Below are 25,691 nucleotides of genomic sequence, written 5' to 3'. Positions count from 1 at the left end.
AGAAGATCTTAAAATCCAAACTCAATGGAGGAAATACCATAAAGGCAATCAACACCTGGGCAATCCAGTCATTAGATACACAGCTGGAATAGTGGACTGGACTCAAGCAGAACTAAAAGCAATGGATAGGCAGACCAGAAAAATAATGACAATGAATCATGCCCTTCATCCACGCAGTGACATTGATAGACTTTATCTACCAAGGCAAATAGGTGGGCGTGGAATGCTACAAGTACATCAGATGGTTGAAGAAGAAAAAATGGCTTTGGAAGAATATCTGAAGAACAATGATGAAGATGCACTGAAATTAGTATATCAGGAAGGCTTACTAACTACTGGAGAGACCAAACTGGCCTACAAGAAAGACCAAATGAAGAACAGAATAGAGGCATGGGAAGACAAAGCACTACATGGCCAATACATTAAAAAAATAGCTGGGAAAGCAGATAATAATAAAACCTGGCAATGGCTAAGAGCAGGAAAATTGAAGAAAGAGACCGAGGGACTAATTCTGGCTGCACAAGACCAAGCCTTAAGGACAAATGCATACAAAGTCAAAATTGAGAAGACAGCAACAGACAGTAAGTGCCGCCTATGCAAAGAAGCTGAAGAAACAGTGGACCACTTGGTAAGCTGTTGCAAGAAGATTGCACAGACTGATTACAAGCAGCGGCATGACAAAGTAGCAACAATGGTGCATTGGAAGATCTGCAAAAAATATCATTTGCCTGTAAGCAAAAACTGGTGGGATCATAAAATAGAGAAAGTAATAGAAAATGATAAAATTAAACTGCTCTGGGACTTCAGAATTCAAACAGACAAGCACCTGCAACATAACACCCCAGACTTAACAATTGTCGATAAGAAAGACAAAAAAGTCTGGATAGTGGACGTGGCAGTGCCTGGAGACAGCAGAATAGAAGAGAAAGAACTGGAGAAGATAACAAAATACAAAGACCTACAAATAGAAATAGAAAGACTGTGGCAAAAGCAAGCAAGGGTAGTACCAATAGTCATAGGCTCCTTGGGTGCAATCCCAAAACAACTGGAGCACCACTTGAACACCATTGGCATTGACAAATTCGCTATTAGTCAATTGCAAAAGGCGGCCTTATTAGGAACTGCTTCCATCCTGCGACGATATCTGTAATACCATCAAACATCCACATCTGCCTATCCCAGGTCCTGGGTAAGGACTCGATAGGTAGACAAAATGCCAAATCCAGTCTGAACATCTGGCTGACTGTGCGATGATCGATAATAATAATAATAGTTGGAAGGGACCTTGGAGGTCATCTAGTCCAACCCTATACCATTTTAGACAATTGGCTGTCCAATCTCTTCTTAAATTGAGATTACTTTTCCTTATGTATAGTCCTCTGCATGAAATCAGAAACATTCAACAGGATTGACAGCCAAAATTGTCCTGAACATTGCTTTCAAATGTTGTTTTTTTTTTTGCAAAAATATGATATAATAAAAAGAAATTTGTTCTTTTAAAATATTTATAAACAATTGTAACAAGACTGAAATACTCCATTCTGCAAAAATTAATCAAATGTTTAAATAGAAATTCTGTTCTGATTCCATACAAACTCCTACATTCCAACCTAGTTAGCAGAATATTGATCCACACAGAAGCAGGATTAAGTTTCTTTGCAAGCGAAATCTGTACGTAAGAATTCTTCAAATCTCTATTGGTAGGGTACTCCAGGCATTATAGGTTCCCCAGGACCCGTAGGAAATGATGGACCCCCTGGGCCTCCGGGTCCACCTGGCAACCTTGGCCCCAAAGGCCCAGAAGGAATTCAAGGGCAGAAAGTAAGTATTGGCCATTTGATTGTTATTGTCAAAACTCTAGGTCAGTGATGGCGAACCTTTTAGAGACCGAGTGCCCAAACTGCAACCCAAAACCCACTTATGCATCGTCGGGTGCCGGGTGGGTGTGGCCCATTGGCTGGGTGTGGTCAATTGGGTGGACGTGGCTGCCGTGGTAACGGCAGACTGGATAGGACTAAAAAGTTCAATCAATCAATTCCAACTTTGCAAGAACTTTTTTTCCCGCGAGAAGTTGAAATTTACTGATTGGTTGAACCTTTTTTTTTTTTTTTTTGCACACGGTGGCAGAGGCCTAAAGCGAAAAGGTTTTATAAAACCTAGTTGAAGGCCTAGGACTGGGGCGACGGTGCGCATGCCCACAGAGAGGGCTCTGAGTGCCGCCTCTGGCACCCGTGCCATAGGTTCGCCACCACTGCTCTAGGTCAAGATTTCCCAACCTTGGCAACTTGAAGAGTGTGGACTTCAACTTCCAGAATTCCCCATCCAGAATCGCTAGCTGGGGAATTCTGGGAGTTGAAGTTCATGTGTCTTAAAGTTGTTAAGGTCGGGAAACCCTGTTATATGTTATCCTGTGCAGAAATGCCTGATAGAAGCTTTTGTGTCTGGTGCTCCTTTTAATACAAATGATAAGCAAATATTGCATTTTAATCTCAACAAAAGAACAATGTGGCTGGACTACACTTTGCCTTTTCCTCTTTCTTTTGCTCATTCCTTTCCATTCTAGAGGTGGACAGTCATAAGCCAACTAACTCTCAAGTCCAACCTTTAGTAGTTTGCTCCTATGCCAACCTTTAGTAGGAAGTAGATTCTTAGGCTCTTGGCTAATGATATCCTGGGCAAAGTGCAGCTCTCAAAATATAGATGTTACATGCAAGACCATCAGTGCTTGAGCCATTGCATTCTGGATCAGATGAGGCTTCCAAGGGGTCATCAAGCGCAGCCTGCATAGGGTGAACTGGAGTCATCCAAATGGGAGATGATTGAGACGTGAGCAGCTTTATGAAGAGCCCCCCCCCAGTTTAGAACTGGTTATAACTGGTGCACCAGACATAACTGCAAAACCATGTGAGCTACAGCTGTATCACCTGCTCCTTGAACAGGTGCTGTGAGTCCAGAGCACTCTGAACGTATGAATCAGTTCCACACAAAGACAAAGTATTATAATTTATCATCACTAACATCGTTAGCATTATTCAAGTGATGCACAGTGTTATAGGCTGATAAAATGTACCTCTTCAAATACCGTTTCTGGGAGGGGAGGGAGGGAGGGAGAGAGGGAGGGAGAAAGTAAGGAAGGCTAGAGAGGATGTCTGGCCCTATGAAATGACCCCACTTTGAGGGTCCTGTGTGATGAGATGATAGATGTGCTTGGTTTCTTGTTATAGGGTGAAAGAGGCCCTGCAGGTGAGAGAGTTGTAGGAGCGCCAGGACCACCGGGCATGACTGGAGAAAGGGGAGACCAGGTTTGTAAATACATTGTGAACTATCTTTACTTATCAGAATACTTTTGCCTTCCCTCAATCCCTATCTCTGAATTAAGGGGGGGGGGGAGGAATGAGCAAACTCCAACTCAACAGCTACTTGGATATTCTGGAATATTTTTCCAAATATGTCCTGGCTATGCTATATATAATTGTGAAGTTTGTCTGTTCCAAATAGATTGACAAGAAACTCTTAGGTTCACATATTCATTGATGTCCATCCAGTTTGACAGAAGATTTAATGTGGTTGGGCATGCTATTTAAACCTGCTGTGATTTCTTTAATAATCCATGGTGTAGCCTTATCTGTAAAACCAGTCTAAATTGGAATGATGTCAAGCTCATTTGCCTTTGCTGTTATCCAATTTTACCTATAGGCTTTATATATTTTTTAAATAAATGAAAATGTATATCTCAGATAAATGAGCATATTTTTCAGCTCCAAATGCTCTTGACTTAATAACTTCGTTGGTTTGTTTTCATATTGATAGGGAAATCCAGGGCTTGATGGCTTAAGAGGAGAAAAAGGAGTACCTGGCATGACGGTAAGGGAAAAGACTTTTCCAATAGAAAAGAACATTTGTTTATTGTTTTTGCCAGTTTTCTACTAATGAATGAAACGGAAGGCCAGTAACATTCTGAATCAGAATCCTAAATCAGGATTGGGATTTGTGTATTCCTAAATTCATTTTAAGGGGCTGCAGTAGCAGTTCGTTTTTTCTTTGCCAAAAATTACATTTAATTAAGCACTCTTCTTGATTGCTCACATTTTAGAAGTCTCTCTTCTGTTTTTTTTTTTTTTTTTTTTGCTTTGACATGGATGCTGCTTTGGAAGGTTTTGATCAGTGTTTCTCAACCTTGACAATTTTAAGGCATGTGGACTTCAACTCCCAGAATTCCACAGCCAGCATTGCTGGCTGTGGAATTCTGGGAGTTGAAGTCCACATGCCTTAAAATTGTCAAGGTTGAGAAACACTGGTTTTGATGAAGGAAATGGAGGGGATTATTCCCCACATTTATGGAGGACTAGACAGAGCACCGCCTTGGGAGCAGACCTTGCCCTTTGAAATATCCTTCCCCTTGAGATTTAGCAGGCCCCTATCCTTCTCTCCTTCTAGAAAGCCTCAAAGAGCTGGTTCCTCCCACAAGCTTTGTGGCACAGGGAGGCTAGATCTCAGTAAAGTTGTATATTGATATGGTGGCGATGTAGTTGAGGGGATATAGGGAGTGTTTATTATGATTTTATGTGGGTCTTTTTTGCAGTTTTTATTGCTATTTTTTGCTCGGGTAATGATGCACAATATAAGTAAACAAACAGTCATAAAGTAAACTAATATTATATTTTAAGTCTAAGAAATAAATGTATTATTGCTTTGTAATAAACTGTCAAGGGTCCATCTGGGTTGTGGCGGGGTATCTGTGCACTCAGTAAATAAATAAATGAATGAAGAGCAGTTTAGCTTGTTAATATTTGCTTTCTGCTTTTTGCAGGAAGAAGAGGTCCGACAATTTGTCAGGCAAGAGATGAGTCAACATTGTGGTAAGGCCTCCCCTAAAGCTAACTGGACTCTTCAACCCTGCCATTTTCCCTCTAGACTCTTCATATCCATATTCTCATTTTCTTGTAAACAATTTAGCTTATAGCTGCCCTGGACAATGCTGAAGCATAGTTGTTCAATGGGATGGCTATACCTTGTGTTTTTCAAATGCTCTTTTTAGGAGTGTGCTGTTTGATCCAAATCACTCAGTGGGATAGAAATCTGGGATTAGAATCCATTTCATTTTTTAAAAACTGGATGTGTACTTACTGGGGAAATTGCAGACATTTTTGCAGCAGTGGGGAAGATTTTGGATGTTGTATTGTTTCCTCCAGGGCTATTCAAAATCCTGTACCATATCTAGTTGTTTTTGAGGAAAACAAATCTGATACTTCTTCCTTGTTTTTTATAGAGTACACACAAGAGGCAGCTAGAGACAATTTCTGTAGGGAAAAAAATTGGGAAATCAAACATGAAGTTTTTCACAAGACAAACAGTGTTTGTAAAGAAGAATCCCTCAAAGTGTAACTTGTAAGAAAGTACTGTTGAGAAAGATACTTATGTGAAAGAAAATAATAGGCTTTATTTAGGAACTAACATCATGATACAAAAATCTAAGTTATCAAAATCTATCTATAGCTAAGTTATGAGACCCCCGCCGTTCTGAAGAAAGAACAAATTATTGAGAACTTGAACTGCACAGCTCAAAGACAAAAGAAAATAGGACATGAACTGAAAAACTACTGAAAGCCCTAATTGCCTCAGTCTACTCAGTGTTTCTTAACTTCAGCAACTTCAAGATTTATGCACTTCAACTCCCAGAATTCCTCAGCCAACATGAAGTTGAAGTCCACACATCTTAAAGTTGCTTACATTGAGAAACACTTGTCTAAGCAATAGGAACAAATTAGACCTGAAGGGAGATAAAAGGACATCTATTGTCCTGGTTATAAAAAGTTGCAGCATTCAAATTGCAACAAAAATCCAGCTTCCCCAAATTTCCTCTGAAAAAAAAATGGTGGCCCTTATCCCACATCTAGAACTGCATTTCTGTTTAAAAACTAGTGGGCAGTCTCATCGTAGAATGAGTGTCCTGGTGAATGGGTTGTTTCCGAAGGCAACTGGACTTTCTTGTTTTTCTTTGAAGACATTTTGCTTCTCATCCAAGAAGCTTCTTCAGCTCTGACTGAATGGTGGGGAATGGATGGTGGGGAAAGAGCTAAAGAAGCTTCTTGGATGAGAAGCAAAGCATCTTCCAAGAAAAACAAGAAAATCCAGCTGCCTTGTGAAAAAGCATCTTTGGGACAACTATGATCTGGATGACTGAGAATCTCCGTAGCCATGGATTGTTTCTGTTTGTCATTTCAGCTTGTGGAAGCCAGTTCTCTGTTTCTGAACGGCGTAAGTATTTTGGATTATTATGAACTGTCTTCCTGTCTGCAGTACTTGTAATCTGAGACATTAATAAATAGGTGTTCAATATATCACTGATAAATATACCCAGATATGCAGAACATTTGATTAATACAGATTCAACAGAGCAGACAGAGCCAATCTACTGTAAAGAAAGGTGTGAACTGTGTACAGTTTACAAACATTTAGCACCCATGAGTATGCGTGAAATCAGTATTCTTTCAATCAGTAATGACATAGATGCAAACCATGGAGAATAAGTTTTTTTGTATTACTTATTACATCAGCTTTATTTGAGAACTGTCTCTTCTCTACATACATAATTTATTACTGACTAATTTTTATAGAAAAGGTCAAAAGGAGATATGTCAAGATTCTTGAACCTTGGCTGGAAGCTTCTTCTCTTGAGGTGGGGAGGCAAAACATGTGCTAATTATTTTTATGGCAGTTATGTGTCTATTTAGGTTTGCATTGTGGCTTCTTCTTCCCAGGTAATCTCCCCAATGATCCATCCAACCAGCCATACTCACCTGTTAAAGCTCAAATAATCCCTGTGCTTAAACTGTCCCATGCTGAGGAAGAGGAAGGTGAGTCTTGTTTCTTAGTATTTTGCTTTTTTTTTCTTGCACTCATTGTAGGCTACTTGATATTATTATGCATAAAATGTTTGTTGTCATATTCTCCTGGCAAGAATTAAGTATTTTCACTTTTTCCTTTCAGTCCATTTTGGAATTCCAAAGTAGGGTGCACTTTGCAAGCCAGGCATTATCACACTGACAATCTGTTCTTTTGTTGGAAACAAGAGGAAGGATATGATTAGCTTTGTTCTACTTGGAACAAAATGAGGACTCAGGGGACACTATGCTGACTCTGTAAACCACTTAGAGAGTACCATAAAGCACTATGAAGTGGTGTATAAGTCTAAGTGCTATTGCTATAATAGCTTATGAAAAGGAAGGTGGGTTGCATATACCATTCTATAGATAAAAGCCAGGAGAAATAAGAATAAGTAGTGGTAATGTAATATTGCTCAGTTCATAATAATATGTCAGATACAATAATATAAAATGAAAAAGAAACATAAAAATGCAGAAAAAAGTAGCCATCAAGCCAATTGACATTCATAATTTATAGTGCCCTAGAATCATCTGGGAGCGCCTTTGAAAATCACTCAGAAGCTGTGGCTGGTCCATAATGCAGCAGCATGGGCAATATTGAATAGGTTTCCTTATGCCCATCTAACACCTTTGTTCTGTGAGCGGCAGTAGTTACCAGTAGGCTTCCAGCTACAATTCAAGGTGCCGGTTATCACCTACAAAGCCTTCATGGCAGAGTGCCAGGTTATCTAAAAGGCCATTTGGCTTTCATGGTTTCTACCTGGCCCATGTGATCAAGCAACATTAGCATGCTTCATGTCTCTTTCATTGTAATGTCACTTGATGGGATCCATAGAGCATGTCTTCTCTGCTGCAGCACCAGCCCTCTGGAAAATCATCCCCACTGAGGCTTGTTAGCCCTCCATTGTGGTTGTATTTAAACAGCATTGAAAATCTGCCTCTTTTCCTGGATCTTGTGACAGGGCCCTTTAGGCTGGAAAGGATTTGTTCCCCCTAACAATTGCTGCACTTTTTAAAATGCTGTTTTCCTTTTTTGTTTTAATCTGTAAACTCATTTTGGTATTGGGTGGCCTACAAATTTAATACCTTCATAAATAAATAAATTTTCCTTTCTAGGAATACAGTTGTTAAGTATGCCCTACCTCATGGACTCAACATAATTGTTATTCCTTCCTTGCCATCAAGTCTTCCTTACTCAAGATCTTTTGAATCCACTATCTCTGTTTTATAGGGAGCCAGGAACGAAACATATTGAAATTAAGTAAGCCTGAATATGAGTATGTCTACACAGAGGAAGACTATGAAGAGGGCCTGGTAGCAGATGGGACTGAGACTCCTATGTTGAGGGATGGTGAGTTATATCAGTCTCTGATGTGTCTTTGAAGGATTGGGGCATGCCTGTGGTTCATTCTGTGGATAGTGAAAGGTTGAAAGCCTGAACTCCTTTTGAAACTTGTGGAAGTGATTACTAAGAGTGCAATCATTCATAGACTACTTGGTAACCTCTATGAAATAAATAATGGCTTTAAATCTACCCTACCTTGTTGACCTTGGCTGAATTTGAAAAAGATAAGCAGGTCAGATCTGGGACATATCCGACACTTTAGGCGTTCTGGTTTAGACTGGAAGAAATTCAAAACAAAATCCCATGGATGGGCAATGAAAAACCATGTCCATGTTCTGTTACAAAGAAAAGTAAATGGATGCTTCCATGTGGTTAAAAGGAGTGATGCTCAATCAGAGTTTTTACACAAAAGATAATTTTGTTATAAGCTATTCTTTTTACATATGTATTTAATTATTTTACAATATTTCTAGATTATCTCAATTGCAAATCTTGGAGTAGTGTTCAACAAAAGCAGAAAAACAGAAAATAACAAGATTTTTTTAAAAATGTAAACATAAATAGTAAAACGAAATGCCGACCTTCAGTCATTTAGGACCAAAGGCATAACAGAGTATCAATGCATTTTCTACCTTGTAATATGCAAGTTGGGAGGGTCCCTTGCTTATCTCTGTGGAAAGCCTGGATCCAATTAAGAGAAGGCTTATTGTTTCACACAAGTCCTATATATGCACTAGCTAACAATCCTGGAATATTTTTTTTAAAAAACTTAAACAACATTTTTCTCTGCAGAATTAAACAATCTTTGCCTGAAGTTGCCTAACAATCTTATTCCTGTTCTTGCTATCTAGTAAAAGCCAAATAACTGTAACAGAGCAACAAGATGAAGATTATAAGTGAATAATTTTCTTTTTCATGATTGAGAAAAAGAATATGATGTACTATATTTTGCAACCAATGAATATTGTTTAACTTGAATAACTGTTGTCCCTAATAATTAACCCATTTTTTTTCATATGATTGAAAGTCCAGCATGTATTTTATATGCATTTGGCATCTTCTGAGCAAAATTACACTACAAATTAACTATCAATTAATAACATGCCCCAAGGGAGTATTTAATTAATATAAGAAGCCAATAATAGATTGGCACCTAAAAGTATCTGATTCTGTTGTTACCTTTTTTCCTAAATCTCAAGTGGACTTTTTTTTTAAATTTTGCAAGTTAAGATTCAGTTCTGCAACTTGTAGTCTTGCATGTGAAAGTACCAATGGGTAGTGAAATTAGACTGAGACAACAACTATATTTCTCTTTCCCCTTTTAAACTTAAGAAGTGTTGCTATGATAAATCTTTATTCGTGGATTGCCTCCTTGATGGGAGTCATAGTCATGAAGGGAAGCTGTTTCCAATGCATTAGAAACCAATGAAAGAAATTGCATCCAATGCATTAGCTATCAATATATTTGTAATATTTTTACACAAGAGCTCCCAAAAGAGTACAAGCCCTCCACAAAGGACCTGTGGCTCAATCTCTATGCACTTCTCACATTGAATTGTTCTCTTGTACTTTATGTTGCATCTGATAAGCAAATAACCCTGTGCATGCAGAATAAATGCAACCACCATAATGCACTAGTGAAAAATTGGTTCCTTCTATACAGTAATAATAAGCTGTGGTCTACTAGGAACTTTAATTCTGTACCAGTGCCGTTAGAAGCAATCCTCATTGCCAGTAAATTTATTAAACCATATAGTTTCTCTCTTGAGAAGGAAAATAAAGTGTGTAGATAATATGTAGACTGTCATAAACTGGGATGGTTAAAGTTCATTAACTTTAGACTTCTACTGCTCACCATTGGTCTTTAGACCAGTGGTTCTCAACCTTTCTAATGCCGCGACCCCATAATACAGTTCCCCATATTGTGGTGACCCCCAATCACTTATACATCACCGGGTACCAGGGGTGTGGCCAAAGAAAAGGGGGAAAAAATGGCAGATAGCCTTGTTTGGCGACCCCCATGAAATGGTCATTCAACCCCAAATGAGGTCCCGACCCACAGGTTGAGAACCACTGCTTTAGACTGAAATAGCTAACTGGGAGTATGCAAAGTGTAACTGGGTATAATTACCAGCATTCTGTCTTTTTTTCCAGCCTATTCTTGTAGTTATAGTACAACTATTTCTAGAGTATTAGAGAGAACGGTCCACATTTCTGTTGAATTTCAGCTAAGTGTAATGCCTAAACTAGCATTAGCACTTTTGCATCTTAGATAAGCTAATGCATTGGCCTATTGCATTCTCACTGTTATTTTTTCCCCAGCTGACCTGTGCACCTTGCGTCTGGAACAGGGCCAGTGCAGCAAATACACCCTAAAATGGTACTATAACCAGAGAGTATTGGAATGTCGGCCCTTTCTCTACAGTGGCTGTGGGGGAAATTCCAACCGCTTCAGCTCCAAAGAGGACTGTGAGCTTTACTGCAAGCCCCAGGCAGATATAGGTAGGAGTTGGGAAAGCATCCCACAAAGTACATATTTTTCACACTTTATAGTTCTAAATATTGCAGTTTTCCATGATCTTTCACCATCTCTCTCTCTCTTTCTTTTGACAGTTAATGGCACAGTGGATAGAAACCAAACTGTATAAATGTTGAAGTGAGTTTGGAGAGCTGATGTACTGAAAAAAGGAAGAGTTGCAACCATTTAGGCTTCCTGCCATTCTTATCATGCATAAGGTCTTAGATATATGCCTGGCAAGCATTTGACCTGAGAATCATCTTGCTGCCTTTTGTACTGCTTGCAACACAGGTGCTTGTGGGTGCATATGTCTATACGAGTGTGTGTGTGTTTATGCGTACATCGTTTGTGTGTGGGCTGCTTCAGCTGGAGCAGAGAAATGGTGCTATTTCTTTTTTTTTTAAAAAAAAGTAGTTTTGTTGCTCTTGGTTTATTTTTTTAAATTAAGGTGCTTTTTTAATCGAATGGGAAATATATGCATATCATCTTTTATGTATAATGTAAAGAAAAGACATATTTTTAATTAGAGTTCTTTAACTTATTTGATACTGGCTTAACTAATGACACGTGGAATGTATTGTGGCCTGATCTAACTGATTCTGCCAGCAACATGCAGATTTATAGATCTATGTATTATTCCTCTGGGACTAGAATCAGGGGTTCTCAACCTTGGCAACTTTAAGACTTGTGGACTTTGCTGGCTGAGGAATTCTGGGAGTTGAAGTCCACAAGTCTTAAAGTTGCCAAGGTTGAGAACCCCTGGCCTAGATTAATAAGAAGCCAACTAGACAGTATCACTCAGGCTGTCTGAGAGGCTAAAATGTCTTTCCATTCATAAAGATACAAAAGTCTTCTGAGTCACAGTCAATGCTAGAGTTCTTTCCATAAATTTATTTCATTAGGAGCAGAAATTATTGAGCAATCCCCTAACCTGTTTTTTTCATAACTTATGACATTCCATTGTTAACAAATAAAATTTGGGGAATACCAGGCTTTTTCAGAACCTGAAATACTGTATGTCAAAAATAAAATTGTCACAGAATGGAGTATTTTTCCCAAAGCATTTCCTTTTTCCCTGCCATCAGTTTTCCAGTGCCTTTAGAGTACTAGAATCCCTTAATCTTTCAACTTTTGAACAAAATAACGTCACACGTTGGATTTAGTTCTGAATTGTTTTGTGCCCAGACTCCATGGATTAAAATATAATGGTGGCAAGGATGGCAAAATTCAAAGTATTATGAAAAATAGCTGAAAAATTAAATTTGAATATTGAGAAAAATTTGTGGTCCATTTACAGGAGCAGTAAAAGTTCAACTATATGACTAAGAATTGTTTCATCCTGTCAATGTGCCTAATATTTTACTAAATTAATTGAAGCTAGGCTGAATCATATCCATTGACAAAGAATGCCATATGCCTTGGAGAATATTATTTTCCATGTCTTTTGAAATACTAAGAGTTCTGGGACAACTAGAGCTGGTCCACATATCGCTACACTATATAGTTATAAAAAAGCTTTTTCCCCCCATTTTTTTCCACAGAATTGAACTTACTTTGAATTGCCACTGCAATTCACTGAGATTTTCAGTGAATTTTTTCTTTACTATAGATAGTCCTCGACTTATGACCACAATTGAAACCAAAATTTCTGTTAACTGAGACATTTCTGAAGTGAATTTTGCCCTATTTTATGACCTCTCTTGCCACAGTTGTTAAGTGAATCACCGCTGTCGTTAAGTTAGTAACAATCTGGCTTCCCCATTGACTTGTTGGTCAGAAGGTTGCAAAAGAGGATTACGTGATCCCAGGACACTGTGACCATCAAAAATATGAATCAATTGCCAAGTGTCTGAATTTTGGTCATGTGACCATGGGGATACTGCAGTGGCCCTAAGTGCTAATCCAGAGCTTTAGCCCTAACATTGACTGTTTTAAATTTATTTATGCTGGATCTCATTTTCTACTTTGTTACTAATTCACTTAGTTTTTAAAAAGACGTTCTATCATTTTTCATAACTCACTTCAAATTTCACAATCCAGACGCATTTTTTAAAAAAATTCAGACAAGTTGGAACATGGTTTTACTGAAGAAGACTGTGGAAGACAAGGATTTGAAATTAAAAAGTTGACAAGACAAAACTGGAAAAATTGAATGTGTTTAATTTTAGAAGATGTTCAGTGTACCCAATTGGGAAATATAATGCCATTTTTAAGTACCTGGTGGAAATGAAGATTTCTTCTCCAATATCCCGAAGATTAGGACAAAGAATACGGTAGTAACTTACAAGAGGAAAGATTCTAGTTGAACGTTAGGAAGAGCAACAAAGCAACCAGTTATCAAGACAAATGCTGGGTTCCCCTACCCTTGATGTTTTCATGATGATGCTTTAATTAGAATTTCTCCACCGAGAAGGAGTTTGGATTCAAGTGTCTGAATTTCAGTCATTCATCCTAAATTTCCAGCTATAGAATACGGTTAGCAAGAGAATATGGTTGTGTCCAGCTGAAACTGAGAACTGGATGGTGCTGGCTGTGCAATTCACTGAATGTTTGGCAATAAAGGAAAGTCACTGTGAATGAGAGGATGACATTTCAATAATCATGTACTACTGAAACATACAAGGTTTTTTGAGACATTCTAACTATTACATTCTAATACAGTAGCTAAGTATTAGTAATACAGGTAGTTCTCAACTGACCACCACAACTGAACCAAAAAATTATGTTGCTAAGTTGAAACATTTATTAAATGGGTTTTGCCCCATCTTACGACTTTTCTTGCCACAGTTGTTAAGCAAACCACTTCAGTTGTTAAGTTAGTAACACGGTTGTTAAGTGAATCTGGCTTCCCCATTGACTTTTAGAAGGACGCAGAAGGAGATCACATATTCCGGGACACTGCAACCGTTGTAAAATATGAGCCACTTGCCAAGCATCTGAATTTTGATCACAGGATCACATGACCACGGGGATGCCGCAAGGGTCGCAACTGTGAAAAATAGTCAGAGGTCACTTTTTTTCAGTTCCATTGTATAGTAACTTTGAAGGGTCACAAAACGAAATGTGGTAAGTGGAGGACTACCTGTAGTCTATTGCAGGGATCCCCAACCTTGGCAACTTTAAGACCTGTGGACTTCAACTCCCATACATAGCTGGCTGGGGAATTCTGGGAGTTGAAGTCCACAGGTCTTAAAGTTGCCACAGTTGGGGGGGGGGGGGCTTGTCTATTGCTTCTTTTCCCTCTTTTCAGGGCCATGTCTAGACATTTTGTTGCCCTAGGCAAAAGTTCTCTCTGGCGCCCTCTATGGTCTGGCTCACCTTTTGGCACCCTCTTGCTTCTTTCTTTCTTTAGATTTTCGATCCCTTTATGATTTTCAGCCCCGGACCATTTTTTTTCTTTCCTTTGGCATTTTTATTTTATTGACACTGCAGAATTATGTTTAATCCCCAAGCAAACACGGTGGCTCACAATGTGAACTGTTACTGCTTTTAAACTTTTGTTTAGAAGTCTTTTCCATTTTGATGCCTCCTAAAACTTGACGCCTCTAGGACAATACCTACTCGGCCTTAACCTAGAGCCAGCCCTCCTTCTTTGGAAAGGCATGAACGTGTAAATATTTTACTCTGTTACCTCGAGATGGCAAAGAGTGATTCAGTTCCAGAAGAGTAATTACATTTAGCTTCCTGAAAAACTGGTGTCTCACCCACCTTAAAGTTTAAACATAAATTATCGACTCATTCACATTGTTAAAATGCAGCAATTCTACCCCAAATGTGGATAATAAGTCCAGGCAAACTACAATAAACTAACATGGTTAGTTTAAACATGTCTATTTTCTTCTCACCAATATGCTTAAGAAAGCAAAAAATGTTGGCCAAAGAGAGCAACCTTAGTGTACGTATATATGGTGCTCTAGCTATTTATCACTGTTGTATTTTCAAAATATTGATGTACATATTACTGCAGAATTTTTTCTGCTCTATGTAAGATTCCTCTATTAATGATATTATGGTGCAAAAATCGGAATGTGCTAATCAAATAAAAGTATACAGCACCTCATTCAATCATGTGTGTTTAGTGACTTTGTTAGGCCCATCCCTGATATTTTCCCCTGCCTTTAAACCCGCACATCAGACTGCAGCGTTTGATCTGCAGCCTTTGGTCTGACAGAGCTGCCGAATGCTTTTTCTGTGGTCCCATCCATATTTCCCAATACTGAAAGTGGGCACACTTTAGTGGAATACTTGGCGGACAGTTTAACATCAATGCAATAGCGGCCATTTGATAGCTATAAAATGAATATATTTCGACATTCATTGCATTTGAAACTTTAGGTGACCTGTACAGTTGTCCCTTGTTCTTTTATTTTCTTTAAGATTTTTAAAAAGTACCAGAATACAAAAAATAACCAGTACAAAAGAACTGTGCAATACTAAAACCAAGAGTTTTAGTCCTCAAGTTGTTAGCCTGGGGAAGACTGTAGTATATAACCAAATTTGATTCACTGCCTCCTGTTGGATACAGAATCAGTCTTCCATTCTTCCTGATGAGCTTCAGGAATTTCAGATGAAAAGAAACTATATCAGAAAAGCAACTTTAAAAATGTCATCAATCCACTTGTGTTGTTATGGGAATTGGATTTAATTCTTTCCCTTGAACAACTGGTCAACCTCTCTTAAGATAATCTGCTGCAGAAATAATACCATATACACTGTTGCAAAGAAGTAAGAATTGTTACCTTTTACTGAACCCTGTTTCCAATGTTTTAAGTACTTTGAGATAACGGTGGCTGGCAGTTTGGTGCAAAGTACACAGAGCATTTACATTGTGTGCTTAAAGGACACGTTGGTAAGAAAAGGCTCTCCTTATAACCACTGGGATTCCTCACGGGGTTGAACATGTTCTTTGAGGACTACTTAAGCTATGGTAGGTGTCTTTCTCTTGGGGTATATATCTCTTACATCAAATAGCAGTGGTGGAGGGAGTGTTTACAAGGGTTGCCAATCCGTTTCCACGAGAACAATTGGCAACCACAAGGAATTATTACCATGTCATTGAATACTAATAATAAAACAGCAACAATAATAAATGTTGAACGTATAAATTAGTGAATGCTTCATAATTATTCGGAAAGCAAATGCTGAAATAAATTGTATGATACAGGCAATTGTGCTGGCGAGATGAGCATTTTCACAGCATACTAAGCATATGTTTTCAGCAGTTGTACTGAGAATTTATTGAACTGGTTTTGAAAAAAATATTATGGAGTGCATCTTTTAATTCCTTCAACTGACAATACCCTTTTGTCTGATCAGAGAAAAAGGAGCTGCAGGAATTCTTTTAGTTTGCTCCTTGAGCTTAGCACAAGAAACAACACATGCTAAACATAAGGTTTGGTATAATGCAGGCGTGTCCAATCCGCAGTCCGTGGTCACATGTGACCCTCGATGGCTAGTAATGTGGCCCACAAGATTGTAAACTTTTAACATTATTGTGTGATTTTTGGCAATAGTTACTATATTACACATTTTATATGAGGCCCAAGAGAATTCTTCTTCATTCAAGGCAGCCCAGGCAAGACAAAAGGTTGGGCATGATGGTGTAGTGATTAAGGCACCAGGCTAGAAATAGGGAGACCATGAGTTCTAGTCCCATCTTAAGTATAAAGCCAATTAGGTGACTTTGGAACATTCACTCTAGAAAGCAGGCAATGGCAAACTATGTCCAACATCTTGCCAAGAAAACTGTGTAGACCAGGTAGTTACCAGGCATCAACAATGACTCCAAAAAATCACACGCAAGAACAGGCAAGACCTGTCAGTACATATTTCAGTAAATTTGTTTCTGGTACTATTTAAGTTTGAAATTGAAAACAAACTCTAAATCTGTTTCCTATGTGCATTACGGTCTGATCTTCCAATGTATCAGAACAGCTGAATACCAAATAACGTCACTCATCAATATTTCATTATTTTAAAAGCTGAGTAGTTGCAAAAAGCTTAGAATAGCCTTCCCTAATTCCCTAATGTCCTACAGATATATGGATTTCAACTCCGAGAGTTCTAAGCAAGGGGTAATAATTGGAAAAGTCCACTCTTGTGGAGTAAGCTTGGAAGACAATTAGGATTCCAGGCAAAAAAAAATTAGTGATGCTCTCAAACAAAACAGAAAATGCACAGAATTTAACTGAAGACAGAACTCCAATAGAAGAGAATATATATCTAATTCAGGTTAGAATTGTGGAGTCTTTGGTGCACCCTGAGCTTGCTAGTTTGCTTGCAAACATTTCATTGTCTGACTAGGTAACTTCATCAGTGCTAAGTGAGTGTGGACTTTTCTCCCTGTTTATATACAGTAGCTTGTCCTGCCAGTGAAAGTGGGGCTGTGGTTTTCTTCTTGTAGTTTCCTTGATTAGATTATTGTTCTCTGCTTGATTTTTGTCTGGTGTTAATCCCTGTTTATCAGGGTATAGGCTGCTGGAGAATGTGTTATGGTTTTTTTGTTTCCTTAGTTTTATTTACTGTCTATTTTGATTGGTGTGTAAAGTGATTTATCTTTGTGTCTGATTTTAAACAGCTTTCAGAGGAATTCTCTGTCAATGGTACGTTCAGGCCCAAACTGGTTCAAATCGCAAGGATGGCAACCAGATTTCAAAACTGCCCATTAGCAGTGAATCAATGATTCAGCAGATTGTGAAATAGTCAGGTCATTTAATTGGCATACTCTATGTCCCTGTTCTATTGAAATATATTTCTATTTCACCCTGTAATTATTTGTAACTTTGCATTTATGCATAAGCTTAATAATTTTCTACAGAAATGTGTGTTGCTTTTTATCCTCTTTTTGGTGACACCTGTATAGCACCTCTACAAATTTGTGAGCCCAGCTACTTCCAAGCAAATCATAATTTTATATATGCAACGAATATAGCCATCATACTATTCCATTTAGGGTCAGCATCAGCAACATTATGCATAGAAAAGAAGACCAAAAAGAAAATCAAAAGTGTAAGCCAAAAAAAGAGACATAGTTTTGTTTTAGTTAACACCATTATTTTTCTCTATTATTTTCTATCTTTGTAAACCATGCTTGTTTCTATCATATCCATATATTATTTCATGAATTCCCTTTTATTCCTTACATTTCTTATGTCTCTCTGAGGTTCTCAAATTTCATCCATCACAATTTTCTTGGCCTTTTCTTCTCAATCTATTCATTCTTTGTATATTTGTTCCATGAATAAATATCCATTCATTATCTTTGTATGCTCAAACCACCTGAGCATATTTCTTTTATATCAATCACACACTTTTATATTCAATTCACATTAATTCAGTTCCATTTTATTTTTTATTCTCTCATTTTATTATGCATATTTCTGATGTACCTGATGTCCTGCATTCATCTTACTTTTAAGTTTGTCCTGACATACCAGATTTCAATTTCGTAAAACAAAATGAGCAGAGCACATCTTACATACAGCTATTATCATTTCAACAAGTACTCTACAACAGTCTGCATGTCAACAAGTACTTCCTTTCTATTAGCATGTGAACATATCTTCATCCATTTCTCCATCTTTAGTAAACATTCTACTAAGCCACTCAAAATCATCTATTTGCCCTAAGGTTTTTATGAATAACTAGCAATCATTTATTCTATTTTATTGTTAATCTTATCTTCTTAGTCTTTGACACATCCATTTTCAGAGTCATACGTTTTTTGCAATTTTTAAATCAGCAAAAATACAGTAAACTTTCTCACTTCATGCACTTTTCAATGGATGGGTGAAGAGAAACAATGCCAGGCAAATTTTCTGCTTAATATCATACTGGCTGGAGAATTCTGGGAATTGACATCCACACATTTTAAAATTTGGAAAGCACTGAACTAAACCATCCTGGAGAGGTGGCTGGCCTGTTTCTTAAAAACCTCCATAAATTCCCCACCGCCTGCCAGGTAACAGAATGTAAAATGGTTGGTATCTTTTTACTGAATTTGTTTATTGTGCAGACATTGAAACTTTTTCAGGTAAACAAAAATAGGTAACAATAGAAAAGGAAAAAGAAAAAAAGCCAGTTTGGGTCAGAACAATAATCAGGGTACCCCTCCCCCTCCCATTTTTTTCTGGAAAATAATTCTAGTGAGCATACGGAGAAAAGTACTGACAGTTCCAAAAAACAGGAAAGAAAAGAAAAAAAAATCGAGATTTTCAAAAGGAAACGGAGATTGTCTGGAAAGAAACCTCCATCTCTTTTATACCAGAAAAAAAGCAACACTGACGTAATCTGAAAACAGTAAACGAGATGTGCTTTCCCCTCTTTCTTCCACTGAACAGACTGGTGCAAAGCACAACTTTCCTTGCCTCTGCACTTCCGTCCTTTGTCGCCTTGCCCGAGATTGGCTGCCAGTCTTCCTTTCCGGCCTGAAGCTTTGCCCTCGACCATTGGCTATAAAGCCGATGATCACGACCCGCCTGTTCCGTCATTGCGCCTTTCTCCTGGCAGCTACGTAGAGCCCTCTCCAGCCCATCCGCTGACGAGTGCGGCTGCGCGTCGCTGAGCTGCTGAGCTGTCTCAACTTTGTCTTGCTGGCAGGAAGTGGCGCCTCTGCAGGAAGTAGCGATTTCGAGATTTCCACGCAGATGCGGACTGTCTAGCTAGCGCTGCCGTTTCCCATAATTTCTTGTCTGTCTATCGTAGCATCTTCCTTCTTCCCTTCCCTTTTCCTGGGCTAGGATTAGGTTAATCTTCTGCAGCTCCTTTTTTTACCCGGTTCAGCACATCCCCGGACAGGATGCTAAAGAAATTTGATAAGAAGGACGAAGAATCAGGTGAGTGGAGAAACTCTAGAGTTGTCCAACGGGGCGACCTCCAGATTTGATGCGTGGCTACTCCCTCTTCGCTGTTGGCAGCTGCAAAGAAAGAGCTACCGCACTGGGCTGCAAAAATCCGGATAGTAGCAAAACGTTTCGGACTTTTCTATATCCCTATGTCCAGTTAGCAGACGTCAGGATGTTTGCAGGATCCTGGGGGCTGAAATTACGGGAGCTGCAATCCAACATATCGGGAATTAGTAATATACTAGGAAGGGAGAAAAACACAGCCATCCTATTTTATGAATGAAATGTTACTATATCAGAGGTATATATGGTATAAATTATTGCAATTAATAAGAATGTACCTACTCAGTCCAATTTTCGTTAAAAGAAAGAACTACTCTTGATTGGGCTAAATATAGCATGGTAGGATTTCTTTAATCAAAGAGAAAATGACATAATACTGAGAATAAGATCTTATTATAATAGTGCAATCTTATTTTTCTTTATGGATAACTCTATAAGAGAATGAATTTGCTATAGAAATATAGGAATATTTAATCTACTTTTTATTTCCTAAATTGCTATTGAAAACAAAAGAAAGTTTAAATTTAATTGTAAGTCACCCTGAGTCATTTTCCAGAGTGAGATAGATGGCATATAAATTTAAAATATAATTCAACTTTTTGCCCTGAAACAAAGATCTGAAGTTATTGGGTAGTTTCTCTGTCTCAGTTCAATCCAGTTCACAGGATTGTTTTTGTGGGGAAAACAATACAAGACTATCGATCTTATTTTTAAAAAAAGTGCGATATAATAATAATTGAAGATTGCACAGACTGACTACAAGCAAGAGCATGACAAAGTAGCAACAATGGTGCATTGGAATATCTGCAAGAAATACTATTTGCGTGCAAGCAAAAACTAAGCAGATTTACAAAATACACATAGTAATAGAAAATGAAAAGGCTAAAGAGACAGCAGAATAGAAGGGAAAGAACTGGAAAAAATAAAAAACAAAGACCTGCAAATAAAAGTAGAATAACTGTGGCAAAGGAAAGTAAAGATAATACTAATAGAAATAGGTGCCCTGGGGGCAATCCCAAAACATCTGAAGACCACTTGAACACCATTGGCATTGACAAAATCACCACCAGTCAATTATAAAGGCAACTTTACTCTGAACAACTTACATTCTTCAACAATAGCTTTAACACTTCCAATCAATAATATCTGCCTATCCCAGGTGGGAGGGAGACTCAATAAGTGGATAAAATGCCAAATCCAATCTAAACATCTGGCTGATTGTACAACCAATCACAATATAATAAAAAGCATTAATGTTGATAGGGCCTGACATTTAATTATTGACTAGGAAAAATATATAAATCCATGCAGTTGTCTTTACCATATAACTTTTAAGAAAGATACAAAAGTCACAGTAAGCATCAAAAATAAAAAGCTGAAGGTGAAATTATCATAATCTGCTGAGTACATCAAAAAGGATATTATAACTTGAATAGACACAGAGACAGCTGCTTACCTAGTTAAGATGATAGAACGGAACCTAAGGGTTAGAATAGTTGAGAATCTTCAGCTGCAGGGGCGGGAGGAAAGCTAAGGAATATAACAGAAGGGTGTTAATTTTGCATGATAATTAAAACCTTGAGTGATAATTAATAGAAGAAATCTCAGGATAAGGAAAAGGAACCACTACTTAACACAGATTTGTTAAATCAGATAATTTATCTGATGATGGGCATCTATTTGGAGAGTTTTAAAAGAATTAGACATGGAGAAGAATGTTGTTAGTATAGCTGCTGTTTGTAATTGCTATATAGGTAATTCCCAGTTTATGACCATAATTGGGACCAAAATTTCTGTTGCTAAGCAACACAGTAATTAAGTGAACTTTGCTCCATTTTACAGCCTTTCTTGCCACAGTTGTTAAGTGAATCACTGCAGTTGTTAAGTTAATAACATGGTTGTTAAATGAATGTGGTTTCCCCATTGACTTTGCTTGTCAGAAGATCACAAAAAGGGATCACATGACCCTGGGACGCTGCAAGCATCATAAATCCATGCCAGTTGCCAAGCAACCCAATTTTGATCACACAATCGTAGAGATGCTGTAACGATCATGAATGTGAAAAATTGTCATAAATTAATGATGATGATGATGATGATAATGATGATGATGATGATGTTGGAAGGGACTTTGGAAGTCATCAGGTCCAACCCCCTGCTCAGGCAGGAAACCCTATACCATTTTGGACAAATGGCTGCCCAGTCTCTTAAAAACTTCCAGTGTTGGAGCATTCACCACTTCTGGAGGCAGGTTGTTCCACTGGTTAATTGTTCTAACTGTCAGGAAGTTTCTCCTTAGTTCTAGGTTGCTTCTCTCCTTGATTAGTTTCCATCCTTTGCTTCTTGTCCTGCCTTCAGGCGCTTTGGAAAATAGCTTGACTCCCTCTTCTTTGTGGCAGCCCCTGAGATATTGGAACACTGCTATCATGTCCCCCCTCGTCCTTCTCTTCATTAAACTAGACATACCCAATTCCAGCAACCGTTCCTTATATGTTTTAGCCTCCAGTCCCCTAATCATCTTTGTTACTTTTTCCAGTGCTCTTGTAACTTCAAATAGTCATTAAATGGATAGGGTGTTTTTTTTTAACCAAACTTATCTCCATCATGTGAAACTTCTCTGTATTTTATTCTTTTTTTCTTTTCCTTCATTTTAACATTGAATAGCCTTTCAATAATAAAAGATCTTCATGCTTATGAATTTCGTTATTCCTTTCTTATTTATTTGCATTGAATATGAAGTTAAGAAATATAGAATTATACTTGTCCTTAATTGCAATTGATCTGACTTAATTGCAAGGCTAAGCTAATATGTTGTGACATTTCAGTTCCATTTGCACTGGAAAAGGTTAATAATTGCCTAGAATGACTGCATTTCTTCCTCTTTTAATCATTCCAACTTTTGTTATTAACTTTCAGAAATGTTGATTTTTATTAAGGGGCAAATGAACCTGGACTTTCCCAATTGAAATTTTGCCCGTAGGAAAGTCTTGATCATTAATTAAGTTGACTATCTTACATTGCAGGTGGAGGTTCCAATCCATTCCAACACTTGGAAAAAAGTGCTGTGCTGCAAGAAGTAAGTTTCCAAATAATGCTGGTCTTTTCTTCTAAGGAGTAAATCCCTGGATATGCCCCCAAATTCTTACATCTACATTTCTCTTCCTAGGCCCGAATATTCAACGAGACGCCTATAAATCCTCGGAAATGTGCTCATATCCTCACAAAGATTTTGTATCTCATAAATCAGGTAAAAGGGAGATTTTACTTACAAGGACTTTGTTGTACTGGTTAAACTATCCTGCTCTGCTTGTCAACATTAAAGCTAAATTGCTGGAATTCCTTCATTTATTTTTTCAGTGATAAAGGAACTAGCAAAGTGCTCCTGCATGGTCTGAAGCAATGTGAAAGGTGACTCTTTGTAGTGTGATCATCAGCTCTCACTAACTTTGCCTCTCAGTTGGGTTAACTTTAGTCGTGAGCTTCTCTTGGCTACGTCTTCCAGCTACTGGCACAAATACTAGCAAATGTGATTTTTTTTTTTCTTACGTTCTAGGGAGAGCATCTTGGTGTGATGGAAGCCACCGAATCGTTCTTTGCCATGACCAAACTGTTCCAGTCCAATGATGTAAGTCTTTCATTGTGCATTTTGGCATTTACTTAGGGTGGAAAGAAGATGTAGGGCCTCTATTCAGAAGGTCCATTGTCAGGGATTCTTCTGGGGATAAGATTACGTACATGAACAAGATAAGCTTTTGATCCCAAGAACAATCAGTGTTTATTACTTAAATACTAAATAAGCACTTTCTTGGAAAACTGAATTGTGAGTATATTTGAACGTATTCTAGTACATCTAAATTGTCTATACTTCTTACAGGTGATACTTTACTCTTATTTCACAATTAACTTATACCTATTAACAATAGTTTCTTTCCTTGTCACCCTATGCCTATTATTCTTATATTTGTTTCCATCAGCCTATGTTTCTAGTTCTGTTTTTAGCGTTTAGATATCCTTGAACCTATGTTTCTATACATACCTTATTTTCTAAATGTGCTTCTTTGTTTACAGACATACATCTATACTCCAATTTGAACCTTTTGTGTTCAGTCTCCCAGTTTTCCTGTGGAAATAACCCGTTCCCTTTCTTTCCCCATTGCATGATTTTTTTTTTTTTTTGTTACAATCCCTTCAAAAAGGGATTGCAGCTGCCCTGTCTGGCTTTGGTAACTGGCTGCTTCTAGTCAAAGTTCTGCTGGGCCTCTGAATGGGGGGCCTTGGTAGTTTGCTGAACTCGCTAGGGATTTGATGTCACTGCTGGGATGACAACTTTGGCATCTCGCCCTCACAATTGCTTGATGCCAGGCTGCATTTGCATATACCATCTCCTATTTATTTATATCCTAGGTTGGCTTCTCAGATTCAATTTGTATATCCAGATGCAAAATATATAGGGACCTCATCTTTTCCTGAAATATTGGCCACTTTATACATCCTGTCAATATTTGTACATTCTAACTCTGTTGTGTGTTCTCTGTGTCAGCCAACTCTCCGCAGAATGTGTTACCTGACCATCAAAGAGATGTCTAGCATTTCAGAAGATGTCATTATAGTAACTAGCAGGTAATGTTTTCTTGAATCAATTGAACTGTATAACATTCCAAGTGTATAAGGAGGTGGAGGAGGGGAGCAGCAGTAGTAAAAAGAGATGATGAAACTGGAGTCATTAGCAAATAAAAATAAATGGTAGCTTTAAAAGGCTATTGAAATGCTTATATAAAGAAAGCTCACCATTTAATTGATCCACCCCAAGTTTTGAGTAATCCAAGCACACAAGATATGTTTTGATGTGTTGCTATCCTTCCCTCTCCTCTCTTCCCAAATGTTTTTGCTTTTTAATTATATGATATATAATTAATAATAATTATAAGGAAGTAAGGTTAATGTTAACCACATTCAAAATTTTAAAGTGATGCCTACCAATGTTAGTCTATAATAACTCTGTGTGTATATGTGTGCTACACACACAGTGTGGGTTGTTTCGCTTGTCTTAACACCTGCTGCATACCCATCTATTGGGAATCTGTAAAGCAGGGTTAAGGATCTAGTGCAATGAGTGAATCTGGTCTCACTTTCTCACTGTTTATACAGTGAAATACTACATTAATAATTGCATTGTGTATGTCTGTGTGATATACACATATGTATTGAAAGACATTATGTTCCTTTGAGGCAACTGAGATGCTGAGGGAGGTCAATTCTTGTAATCTAACACCTAATATAATAAATATATAATACTAACATCTCTATTCCATTTTTGTCCAGTTTAACCAAAGATATGACAGGAAAGGATGACAACTATAGAGGCCCTGCTGTGCGAGCACTCTGCCAGATTACAGATGTAAGTATGAAACATTTGCATCTTTTCTTTTTTGCAATCCTTGTCATTTTATTTTACATCTTCCCATCATTATCTGCATCTTCCTTTGTTTTGTTCTTAGTGGGTTTTCCCCTGTCTTTCTCCTGCATTGTTTGCTCCTTCACTATGGTCTTTGTCCATTCTTGGAAGTCTTGGCAGATGTTCTCCTATGTCCCTTCCAACCAGCCTCCCATGCTCTGTCTTCCCTGTAGAGCACCATGCTCCAGTCTATTGAGCGCTACATGAAGCAGGCGATCGTTGACAAGGTTTCCAGTGTGTCCAGCTCTGCCTTGGTGTCATCTTTGGTGAGTAAATCCTTGCAGAATTTATGAACTAGGCAAGAAATTTTGAGTGCTCATTGTCCAAGAGGACACCTCTTGTTTTTTTAAAAAAGTGAAAATTATGATGGAAAACCTCAGCTGGCCCAGACACAGAAAGAATTGACAGATGAATAGTTCTTTGTCGATTCTGTGAGTAGCATGCGTGACCATTCTTAACTGATGGAGCCATTTGTCTGTTTGGAAGAAGCAAGGATGTGGTTCTGTGTTTGTTCTTGCTAAATTATTTTAAAGGCATGAGCTGTCACTATTTTAGATCATGAATGAGAGAGAAAGAGAGA

The 25,691-nt window shown here is 37.9% G+C and overlaps 2 protein-coding genes and 1 long non-coding RNA gene across 4 annotated transcripts in view; 2 read left to right on the top strand and 1 right to left on the bottom strand.

Moving 5' to 3' along the window:
- Positions 1-1,242: 1,242 nt before the first annotated feature.
- Positions 1,243-12,471, top strand: LOC120308938 (collagen alpha-1(VII) chain-like). Its single transcript, XM_039345658.1, has 9 exons — positions 1,243-1,821; positions 3,225-3,302; positions 3,811-3,864; positions 4,811-4,859; positions 6,226-6,258; positions 6,762-6,857; positions 8,119-8,238; positions 10,555-10,734; positions 10,846-12,471. Exons 2-9 carry the CDS (start codon positions 3,279-3,281, stop codon positions 10,878-10,880), a joined length of 591 nt encoding a protein of 196 aa, XP_039201592.1. The 5' UTR covers positions 1,243-1,821; positions 3,225-3,278; the 3' UTR covers positions 10,881-12,471.
- Positions 12,472-15,600: 3,129 nt separating this feature from the next.
- COPG1 (COPI coat complex subunit gamma 1) overlaps positions 15,601-25,691 on the top strand; it is a 31,654-nt gene continuing 21,563 nt past the window's right edge. Inside the window, exons 1-7 of one of the 2 annotated variants that reach the window (XM_039345651.1) lie at positions 15,601-15,677; positions 22,680-22,732; positions 22,823-22,903; positions 23,210-23,281; positions 24,197-24,276; positions 24,979-25,054; positions 25,285-25,377. In XM_039345651.1, the coding sequence (XP_039201585.1) occupies positions 15,650-15,677; positions 22,680-22,732; positions 22,823-22,903; positions 23,210-23,281; positions 24,197-24,276; positions 24,979-25,054; positions 25,285-25,377 (483 nt within the window). In that variant the 5' untranslated portion in view covers positions 15,601-15,649. Of the gene's footprint in view, positions 15,678-19,283; positions 19,585-22,679; positions 22,733-22,822; positions 22,904-23,209; positions 23,282-24,196; positions 24,277-24,978; positions 25,055-25,284; positions 25,378-25,691 lie in introns of those variants that run through there. The other variant, XM_039345650.1, reaches the window with a different exon arrangement.
- The window catches only part of LOC120308937, a 45,803-nt gene continuing 39,702 nt past the window's right edge, over positions 19,591-25,691 (bottom strand). Inside the window, exons 2-3 of the long non-coding RNA XR_005556961.1 lie at positions 21,113-21,186; positions 19,591-19,801 (exon numbers count right to left, since the gene is read on the bottom strand). This is a non-coding gene — a long non-coding RNA (uncharacterized LOC120308937). The remainder of the gene's footprint in view (positions 19,802-21,112; positions 21,187-25,691) is intronic.

The sequence above is a fragment of the Crotalus tigris genome, unplaced genomic scaffold, assembly GCF_016545835.1.
Source record: "Crotalus tigris isolate CLP2741 ecotype Arizona unplaced genomic scaffold, ASM1654583v1 scf7180000017969.2108049, whole genome shotgun sequence".
Lineage (NCBI taxonomy): Eukaryota > Metazoa > Chordata > Lepidosauria > Squamata > Viperidae > Crotalus > Crotalus tigris.
This window is presented reverse-complemented; position numbering and strand designations above follow the sequence as displayed.

Bases quoted from the DNA above. Each gene is read 5' to 3' on its own strand.
- LOC120308938 (XM_039345658.1), top strand. From the start codon at position 3,279: ATGACTGGAGAAAGGGGAGACCAG. The intron at 3,303-3,810 runs GTTTGTAAATAC...TCATATTGATAG, and splicing joins CTGGAGAAAGGGGAGACCAG to GGAAATCCAGGGCTTGATGG. The intron at 6,858-8,118 runs GTGAGTCTTGTT...TCTGTTTTATAG, and splicing joins CCATGCTGAGGAAGAGGAAG to GGAGCCAGGAACGAAACATA.